General features: G+C 33.0%; 1 protein-coding gene across 2 annotated transcripts; it reads left to right on the plus strand.

Moving 5' to 3' along the window:
• Positions 1 to 8,955: 8,955 nt before the first annotated feature.
• On the plus strand, positions 8,956 to 10,236 carry LOC126767481 (nascent polypeptide-associated complex subunit alpha). 2 transcript variants are annotated; one of them, XM_050484974.1, is made up of 2 exons: positions 8,956 to 9,053; positions 9,315 to 10,236. In XM_050484974.1, exon 2 carries the CDS (start codon positions 9,341 to 9,343, stop codon positions 9,995 to 9,997), a length of 657 nt encoding a protein of 218 aa, XP_050340931.1. In that variant the 5' UTR covers positions 8,956 to 9,053; positions 9,315 to 9,340; the 3' UTR covers positions 9,998 to 10,236. The 2 variants fall into 2 exon arrangements, with proteins under 2 accessions (XP_050340931.1, XP_050340932.1); XM_050484975.1 differs by having other exon boundaries at positions 9,051 to 9,111.
• Positions 10,237 to 11,182: the final 946 nt, after the last annotated feature.

The following is an 11,182-nucleotide window of genomic DNA, read 5'->3' on the forward strand; positions in this document are numbered from 1 at the left end:
TCCTAAACAGAATGAATAAAGTTGACTGCCAGAGTTTGCTTTTATATATCGGCGAAGTGTAAATCGGTATGTAGACAGCAAAGCAAGTACAACAAAAACAATAACGATAAATGATCCGAAGAAGCGCAGTTCTGGCAGGAAACAACAAGCAACAGTTACAATTACAGCAACATAAAATACCAAAAACAAAACTTATCACTGTAGCAGTCGCCATTGGCGCAGTGTCCAAACGCTAGCATCAAGTTGCGTAGCAGACGAATAATGGTGTGTTGGCAAACGAAGGTGTTCGTAGTGTCACAACACTTTGTGGGCTCTTACTTATACACACATATCAATATGCCGGAATATGCACAAACTGTTGTGTGTGCTTCAGTATGCATACATATGTACATGCAAATGTCCTAGCACGTTACACAAAAAAATGGGTTACTGTATGCATATGTAGTTACACACATATGTATGTATGTAAGTATGTAACAAATAAGTGAAGACGTCATGATGACATTTTTGGGTGGTTGGTTAATTCCTGATGTGTAGATGGCAGCTTTTGAGGACTTTATGTTGAAAGTATAGCGAAAAATGTACCCTTTTCCAATATAAAAATTGCACATTTCTACATACATACGTTACTTTATTATCGGTAACAAGTTGATAGAAGATCTTTATGGACCGTTGGTATTAGTCCCATAATCGCTTCCTATACGATTCAGATTTTTTCACTTGCGATAAAAAAATATTTTATTATATTTTCATAAAATACATGAATATTATCTAAATGTTTATTTTTTAATAGACATCAATTTTTAGGAATTAAAAACCAATAAATTAATTTCATTAAAAAGTCAATACACAATTAAATAACAACATCATTACAAAAACATTGACAAATATGTATGTATGTATGTATGTTCTAAATACATCCAGAAAGACTTCACATTTAGTACCTTCAAATAATAGTGTTTCTCCTTTGCCCGATCGATTCGATAAAAATTGTTTTTATTTTCTTTTTTTTTACTTAACACATGATCTTTTCATTGTTTTTGGATCTTTTTAATATGTCACGTCACGCCGTAAAATAAGTTTTTCTGTAGTTCATAAATGAACTATTAAAGTTAGATGATTGCGTAATGTAATATTTACAGATGAACTAACTTGTGTATTGTTCAACCCTTGAGACGTGTTTGCCTTAGAAAATGAAATATTCAAGATAACCCTGATTGTATACTGCAAGAAGACAGTCGGGCTTTATACTCAATGGGAACAAGATATTCATATTGCTAGTTTAGATTAGCCATCGCAGTCACCTGATGTTTGAACTTTAATGAAAGCCCTAATATCAAAAGAACATCAAGAACGTCAAAGATTTTATACGGCTACTTCAATATACCATAGTTGCAATTTACCATTATTGAATATATGTAGATACATTAGCTATAACAAAACAATGTATTTTCTATTATTATAACATTTTGCCAATAAACGCTACCTACACACGTTATTTCTTGAACGTACTTTAAATACTCTAAATCTTATTACTGGACGATGTCGGTCTCTTTAATAAGTTTAATGTGAATATGTGTATATTATATACATATGTATGTATATCATGTTTAGCCACATAAGGTTAGGTTGTTTACTGATCCCATCTACCAAACTGATTTTACGTCACGTTAATGGTAAAATGCAATGCTTTAAACTATATTTCATTAAAGTGGCAATACATCAATTATATAACAACAGCATTATGATCGTAATATTAAATTCTGAACACGTAGGGGGGTCTAAATGTAGTCCAGACCGATTTGACATAAATACTGCAAATCTTTTTACTGAACTTTAGATAGTTTAGTTAAACTATGTTTTAGCTATCTTCAAATTATCGTCTAATAGTTACAGGCGTTGATTATCTTATGATTTTGCTTACAAACTTAAGGAGCACATTACTATAGTACTCCATGAAACATGATGCGGGAATAAAAATTATTTCAATTATAGTATTTATTTTATTGGGTACGTCATTTGACTGTTGCCGTAGGAGATTCTAACTCTTTATCTAATCTTTTCCAATTACTTATAACCGAAATTTTATCCAATATAACGGATTGTTAACGTAGCGTACATATTTATCTACGAGTGTCATATGTTAATATGTAAAGTACTTTTTTTACACCATGGCTAAAGGGAGTCACTAAAACTCAGTATATTCATATATAAGTGCCCATTAATAAAATACATTAAAAATGAATTTGCTGAACTCTTTTTGCCAAATAAATGTTAGTTCTTTCTGATTGGCTATCGAACTATTTTTTGCATATACAAAAACAATATATTCATACATATTTTCTGCCGTAGTACGTTTTAAATAAAATGAACGTAAATATATTATTATGAAAAAACTATACATAATTAAAAGGTTGGGGATATGTCATAAATAATATCACTTTCTTATGTATTATCACTTTAATGAATGGAAGTCTTGTAAAAAGGAAACTTTTTCAAAATATATTTTTTTTACGTATTTATAGAAAATTTCAAAAATTTTTACACAGTGATTTTATGGCAAAGCATAAAAAATGAAAAAAAGTAATAACAATAACATATATATGTCGACAAGAGTTAGTTTATAACTCTTTACAATAATAAATTAAATACGTTTCACACCAACCCAACTATAATTAAATCTACATATATGGAGGCATCTGCAAAAATTTAATATATTATAGTATACATATACCTACTTTAAAATCGTAATATTTTATTTGTCTACTTTAAAATCAAGCGGATTAATTGGTTTTGTATATACATACATACATCATATTGTAAGATTGACAGACACAATATTTTCAGTATATGCGCTGTTGATAACATCAATTATATATGTTTAGCTTACTGCAGTTTATCAATAACTGACTTTCGAAAATTGCTACTGGCAGCAGCCATGCCAGTTAAGTTCTGGTTAACTGTACCAAGATCTCTTCTTTCGGTAAAGAACCTTTTTTTAGCCAGAACTTAACTGACAGACGGCTCCTACCCAGGAATTAAAAAAACGGCCCTAAATGTATTCCATGAGAATGTAATAATAATATGTAATAACTTTTAAAAAGTTGTAAAAACGGGTTTTATGTTCATTGGAAAAAAATGAGCACGTTTTGTGGTGAAGCGCCGATATTATTTAATTTACAGATTTCGTAATTAATAAATCCTATCTAACACTATTTGAAGGTTTGTATTTTCGTAGAAGTGTTACTGGTTATCCCGGAATCAGTAATTTAAAACTTCCTCTTCTAAGTAGTGCCTCTTATTGTATATTTTAATATTGACTAAAATTGATATGATCACATAAACTTAGCTTAACTCGAAAAATAATTTGATTTACAAAAATTAAGAAAGCATACACATTTAGAAGCTTTTACCGATATATTGTATAACTTATAAACTTAAATAGTCTTGCTATAAACTCTTTTACAAAACTTACAATGTTAAATGCACAATATAAAAATAATAATTTAATTTTCGACCTTCTCAAAAACTTTAAGAGAAGTGTCGTCCTCTCGTTAGCAAATCAATGTCAAGACTATTCAATAGTTGCTCAGCAGCTTCTCCAGTGACATGCGATCAATGACCATGAAAGTATTTCTACAGATGAAAAAAGAATTACTGTTGAAGAAGTTTTTAATAAGCTACATATATGACAAAATCGGCACAAACATTTTCAAAGATGTTAAATATGTTTTATAAGGCATGGTAAAGTAGTTAAACATTACTCTCTTCGGTGGAGAGCGTTGAGTCTTCCAGCAAGATTCTGCTTCAGTGCACAAGGCAAAACCTGTCAGCTGTGACTTTAAAGCAATATTCTTGGCTTCATAGCTGCAGATGATTGGCCGTCTGGAAATCCAGATTTAAAGTCGTTTGTCAGAGTTGGAGAACGTGGCCTGTCAAATACCCCGCAGAAATTTGAAGGGCCTCACAAAATCTATGATTTGAGCACCGTCGCCAATACCAATAAAAGAGACTATTTCCAAAACAATTTAGTACATGCTCATTAAATATGTATATGTGTTACAAACTTTATTAAAAAATTAATTATAGTTTCATTCATATAGCGACCTGGACTTGTAACAGAACTTATGATAGGGCGAAGTGTATGAGCTAAACAATTCCAACTGCTAGATACGCTTCAAATGGGTTAATAAGTATTTGTCTCCGATGACATATGTACGTGATGCGTAAGGTAAACCATGCAATATACTCTCATGCACGTCCCCCTAATTAGTCAAAGCTAATTGTCAACACTACGTTCATTATTTACCCATCCTTCGGTGAACATTACATTCAACAGTGTTTTCTTTTAATTTAAAAGACATCGAGATTGCCACATCCAAAGCATACATCAAAGTTTTGCAAACAATTAAAAAGTAATGAAAAACTTTGCTTTTCTTGATGCTTAATAAAGGAAACACTTAGATGTTAGACCATGGAAGCATACATATTATGTACAAAAATGAATGCAGTTATACCCTGCAGTAGAAAAGAGTGTCAGTTAAGAGCTATCGAATGCTCCACCAGGTATTTTTTGTTATTTAATTGGTATATGAGCAAATTACTACATGCTAATGTCAGTTTTTAAGCAAATATTCATATATAGTTAAATTCCTCGTAACCGAACATCCACCAAAATAGTGTCCGTGTCCGCTGATTGGAACATACCTTACACTGAAAATTGATTAATTGCTACTTATGCTGATGACACTGGTCTATTGTCGTCAAGACAGACTAAAATTGAAGAAACTAATTTGGTGCAAGAAGAATTGAACAAGATACAGACTTAGTTAGATTGCTGGAAAAGGAAAGTAAACGTGAATAAATCTTTATTTACATTAACGCGAAGCGATAGTCCTTCCTTGCATTTAAAAGGTAATACTATACCAAAAAGTGATAGCGTTAAATACCACGCATGCACTTGGATAAACGGCTAACATACAAGCAAAAAATAAACAATCTATGGTTGGAACGGATGAACCGATTTGACTGAAAATTGGTTGGGAGGTAGCTTAGAACCAGGAAAATATTGGGTATGGTAGGATAGAACTGCAACCAAATACGCAGTACAATGGATCATAACTGCTCAGTAATCAGCCGATGAATATTATAACATGTGCTTCCCAAAGGACTGATGCCATAACCTTGTCAGCCGAGTTTTTCGTCTTTCCATGTTTGAGGACCGGTTCGTCATGTGCAGTCCACTAGGCTGACTGTCGATTGGACTTCAGTTTGAAATGATGGAGCCATGTTTCTATTGTTACATACCGACGCAAAAATTCGGTTTCATTACGATTAAAGACCACTCAAGCGTTCCTCCGAATCAGCAATTCGTTGTTTTTGTTGGATTATAAACTTGCCCAGAGCTTTCGCCTCTTTAGGGCGTTCACTGCCTTCATTGTCTTGTGTGCTCATTTCGCCTCTTTCCAACTTTGCAAATCTCTTTTCAACGGTTGATTTCCATATACATATGTAGATGGTATTACTAGTATCATCTATATATCAGCCACAATAAAGCGTGGACGAGTCCTCTATTGTATAAAGCCATACTAAAACATATTTCTATGGACCTACGGTGTGCTATTTGGGGCACTGCTACCAATTCAAATATTGAAATTTTACAAAGTTTCAATCTAAAACTCTAAGATTAATTACAAGCGCCCTTTGGCTCATAACAAATAAAGCAATTCATTCATATTTAGTACACCATACAGGGTTTATCCGGAAAGTAATAAGACTGAGTCAATTTAAAAAAATTTATTGAACCAATCGTTACAATTCTTTAAAACCATTCAAAATAGGTTCCTTCTGCGTCGATGCAGCGCAATCAGTCACATTGTCATGAACCATAGATTTTGCTAAATTTAACATCTGGGCAATTAAACAAATACTTAGTTCTATAGTAGCAAACATATTTATGTATGGTTTTCCTTGGAAACTTACTCAATCCAACCTGTGTCCATCATTCGTTTAAACCGTATGGAACTCATAGACAATTATAACTCATTGTCATATAATAAAAACATATTTTACATAATATTTTTATGACTTAAACTTTAATATTTCCAAAGTTGGACCAAACTGCAGATAGTGTGCAAAATCTTATTAAAATCAGTTCAATAGTTTTGAAGTTCATCGGTATAAAACAACATAACACGAAATATGTTTGCATATAGAAAGGCATAAGGAGCTTTACAATATCTACTACACCAAAGAAGTTTTCGTTATATCTTTTCTGCTTTCGCAGTCACCGGATAACAGTGGCAAAGCAGTACAAATGAATATGATCAACTACCTTTTATCTAGAAATAAATATTATAGAACGTGTGCATCGGGTGAAGCACTGGAATATACTCGTACTAGTACGGAGACAGCTAAACGGTCCAAAACAATGTTCCTTTCGCAGTTGGCAGCTATAGCATAGTAACTCAATTTAAAAAAATTCTTCGGAAATTGCACCATTGCCTCGGATATATTGTTTATACTAAATATACTGAAGATATCTAGTCTAGTGAAAAAGTTTGCAATATAAGCACTTCATTCTTCTTTCTTGTTCAGTTTGTATGACAATGCTCCCTTATCGGCCGTTCCGACAAAAGAACAGTTGTTTGCTGAGGGCGGGTGCAAAATTTCAAATTTATATCTCAAAACCTGAGGGAAATAGTTAGTAACTATATACATATGTATATAGACAGACGGACATAGCTAAATTACAAACTTACTATACAGTGTATAATAACTTTGCACAAGCACAACGATTTGTTTTTGCTTTAAAATAAGTCTCAGTCGAAAGACGACTGCAATATGTTGCTATAGAATATAATAGTTTTATTCACCCAACGGTTGTATGTATCATCTAAAACTAGTCGAAATAGATATGGGGAAGACATATATGATCAGGATGACGAGAAAAGTTGAAATCCGGGTGACTGTCTGTCTGTCCGTGAAAGCTGTAACTTAAGTAACAATTAAGATATCTTGATGAATCCTGGTATACAGGCTCTCTGTATTACGATCGAAGGGATATCTGTGGGTAAAAAATTTTGAAAAAGTGTGCGTGATCTGTCTCCTAAGCTACTCAAGCCAAAACCACCAAATTTGCTCAACGCAAATATTCTAAGAACTTCTAACGACAGTGTCAAAATGGATGATATCGTAAGATAACCCCGACCGCTTCCCATATAACGGTAAAACTACTAAAAGCGCAATAAATCAATAATTAATTACGACAGAGATTATAAATTTTACCTCCGAGATGATATAAGAGGGCTTTATGGCAGCCGGTGTCAAAATTGGAGGTGGCACCGACCGCCCGATTTCTGTGAAAAAATGAGCAAAATCGGACCAAAACCACGCCTACTTCCCACATAACACGTTTTTAAATTCCATTTGATTCCTTACCTTTCCAGTTCACAAATCAGGAAGAAATTGATAATAACGGGCTAAAACTTTGCACTAATAATTCTTTCAAAGTATGCCATTATGACCAAAAATTATCCAAATCCAAATAAAACTGTTCAAGCCCCTAGGTATCGTATACCCTAGTATCTATAGTTGACTTTTGGCCGAAAATGTCAGTCAATGTGTGAGATATTCAATTGAAATTCAGACAGAATCCCTTCCTGGTAATAGTATTTCTGAGTATCAAACATGGGTTAATTCGGGTCAATACTTCCCTGAGCTCCCATATACCTAATATAAACATTTTCGAACTTCCGGGTGACTTTATGCTGCATATATCGGCCAATATTTGATTTATGTAGCTCAATGAAAATTACAGCACATATTTTAGTCATAAAAGTGTATCTTTGTGCCTTAAATAAATAAAATTGGGCGAAAATTTTACCTAGCACCCGTATAACTATTACCAGGATGTTCGAACATCTGGTTGACTTTACTCCAAATGATTGGTGATTGTATGTGAGGTACCTTAATGAAACAAAACCAGGGAACATTTTTTTAGTATGTGCCATGATAATAGTTAACCCTTTCATGCCCGATGTTGCCTATAGGCAACATTGACATACATATATGCTTCTAAGTCCCGTTATTTCAATTTTTTTGACGCGCGGTTTTTTGCATTATGTAGTCTGGTGGATTGTATAAGCTTACAGTGAATTGTTCTATTGTAAGCTATGAAAGGGTTCATTCAGTAGGCGCTTTTCGTAGAGTGAAATTGTCAAGATCGCGAAAAAAGGCGTTTACGCAAAAAGTGTTTAAAAGAATTAAAATAGCTGTTTTATTGTAAAACCAAGGAAATAACATAAATAAATAAAGGTAAGATAGTTATTAAAAAAAATAAGTCAATGGAAAAGTATTTAGTTTGTTTACAATAATTTTGTAAAAGTGCTGTTGCCTATAATCAACATCCTGTAACTAACGAACCAGGACACTAAGAGCTTTGAAATTTTTATCATTTCATACTTGAGTTAAGACTAACATTCCTTAATATATTGTGCAGTTAGTAGATACATGCTTACTGTACGTAACTGTTTTAAAAGTATTAATAAATAATTTCGTTGCCTAGTTTAAATAGGTACTTTTGATTAAAATAAAACCGTTTTATATAAAGAGGAATTATTGAATAAGTTATTGTAACATAAAGGTAACCGATAAGCCTACATATAATTGGCTGGCAGCGAAAACTGCTAACCAAACTGTATATAACACTTAAAGAAATGTAAGCAATAAATACTTTGATTATGGGTTATGTGTTGATAAATACATTTCTTACCTCTAACAGACTGTAAACAGAAAGAAACAGTCTGTCATAATTGCAATTTTATAGAACAAAAAGAACATGAAATATCAAGGAGAAATGTGTTACTTTTCGCTTTGCTAACCGGTATCAGTCTTTCATTCGCAGCCATACCCTAATGTCAGAAAAGTATTCACATGTAGATGCCGCTCTTATCGCAAATTTAAAACAGTTTCAACAACTTAAGTGTTGAGTAAACTCTTCACTTTTGTTAAATATTCTGAAAACGGCTTGGAAGGGCGATTTATTTTCTCAGGTAATTAATCGTCAAATATTTAGTGCATCCGATTAATTAAGAAGGAAAGAATTTAGAGGTTGGAATGTTGAAGTATTAAATTTTATGTTTTTGTGTTAAATCTCTTAAATATTGGCGAGTGCATTAAATATCAAAATATAACCTCAGCATATTTTGATTTCTAATGCAGTTGAAGAATTAAATTGTGTTTTTTTTCGAAAATTTGGTATTAAGTTTGAAAATTTTTTAATATTCCAAACTATTTGAAATCTATCTTTACAGATAAAGTTACAATTAATATCGCTGCCATGACTGCCGAAGTTACAGAAATCATTACTGACGCCGCTGCTTCTGCTACTAGTGAAGTAAAGGCTGCAGAAGTACGCATTGAAGATGATGCTAGCGATTGTGGATCTGAGGACAGCATTCCTGAGCTGGAAGATGCTGCTGCAGGTACAACACAGTTGGGCGGTGGTGCCACTGGTCTTCCCGTTGATTTGGTTTCAAAAGCCAAGCAATCGCGTGGGGAAAAAAAAGCACGAAAGATTATGCTTAAACTTGGTTTAAAGCAAATTCAAGGAGTTAATCGCGTAACTATTCGAAAGTCGAAGAATATACTATTTGTAATCAACAATCCTGATGTTTACAAAAATCCCCACAGCGATACATATATTGTATTCGGCGAGGCAAAGATTGAAGATTTATCACAACAAGCCCAAGTCGCAGCAGCTGAAAAATTCAAAGCTCCTGAAGCGGCAAGTATTGCAGAGACATTAGGCACAGCTTCATCGGTAGCCCCTATTGCAGAGGAGGATGAAGAAGAAGTAGATGAGACCGGTGTCGATGAGAAAGATATTGAGCTGGTAATCACCCAGGCTAACACTACACGTGCAAAGGCCATACGAGCTCTTAAAAAACACAATAATGATATTGTTAACGCAATTATGGAGTTAACGATGATTTAAGCGCGCGTGTATTTTAAACGACTGCGTTACAATCGAGTTAAAACAAGAGTACCCGCCTTAAGACATTTGAAATTTTACCATACCACAAAAAAGCGTCTACGACGAGACCAAATAAATAAAATGAACGAAATATGTTTCGTTCTAGCCGTTAGACTAATAACAGTTTGAGTTTTGTATTCATTTGTATCGCAGTAATGTGAAATCATAATAAATTGAATGCAATATAAATATTCAAATCATATCGGGGGTCTTTGATACATATGTTTTTATTATATTCTAGATTTAAAGGGTGTAATTCCACCATCTTATTATAGTGTCTTTGACAACTCAATTTTTTTAGGAGCTAAACTATACATTATTGAAGTTTTTGTTTTATAAATAATTGCACTAGTTTAGTCATTTTGCGACGATGGTCCGTTTCGGTTACGTAGACCTGACTGTCTTGGGGGGGAAAAGAACGTCGACTGTGATATTAGAGGCTGCTTCTTGCTAATTTTTGGTTCAAAACCCGAAAATGATAGTAAACTTTTTGAGGATTTTTTTGTTGTTATTAAGGGGTGAAGGGGTTATAGCACCATCATTTACTAAAATGACAAAGATGGAAAATTTTCAACTCAAAAATGATATAGTTTGGGAAAATCAATAACAATGTAATTAAATATTTTCTGATACCGTTCCGATAGTTCTCGGAACTTAAAGCTATTTAAAATTATTTGATTTTCATCAAAGAATTTGCTAAACTGTATAATTCAATATGTGACATAACATAATTTGAGTCCGATTTTATAACCCGATTAAGTTTGGCACGAAGTTGGCAACAAACGGAAGGAAACGTTGGACACCCAATAAAGTAGATATATAAATGATGAGTGCAACGAACTGAGGGATTAAGCAATGTCCGTTTGTTTATACATATATTCGCGAACTAGTCCCTCTGATCATATCTGAAATTTCAAGCATGTCCTTTTCTGAAATAACTTTAATTCGGCTTAAAGATTGATTATATGAAATGGTGTTGGCCGGTTACGTTGTCAAAATTATTTACACATACATAAGTATAAATGATATAAAAAATCCACTCATTAATTATTATAGCTTCGGTGCATAGTATTTTATTAAAAAGGATTCTAATCTTCACTCTTCTGTCACATTCAAAATATGTACTATAAATTAAGAAGCATTCGA

Source organism: Bactrocera neohumeralis, unplaced genomic scaffold (genome assembly GCF_024586455.1).
Source record: "Bactrocera neohumeralis isolate Rockhampton unplaced genomic scaffold, APGP_CSIRO_Bneo_wtdbg2-racon-allhic-juicebox.fasta_v2 ctg697, whole genome shotgun sequence".
NCBI lineage: Eukaryota > Metazoa > Arthropoda > Insecta > Diptera > Tephritidae > Bactrocera > Bactrocera neohumeralis.

Bases quoted from the DNA above. Each gene is read 5' to 3' on its own strand.
- LOC126767481 (XM_050484974.1), top strand. From the start codon at position 9,341: ATGACTGCCGAAGTTACAGAAATCATTACTGACGCCGCTGCTTCTGCT.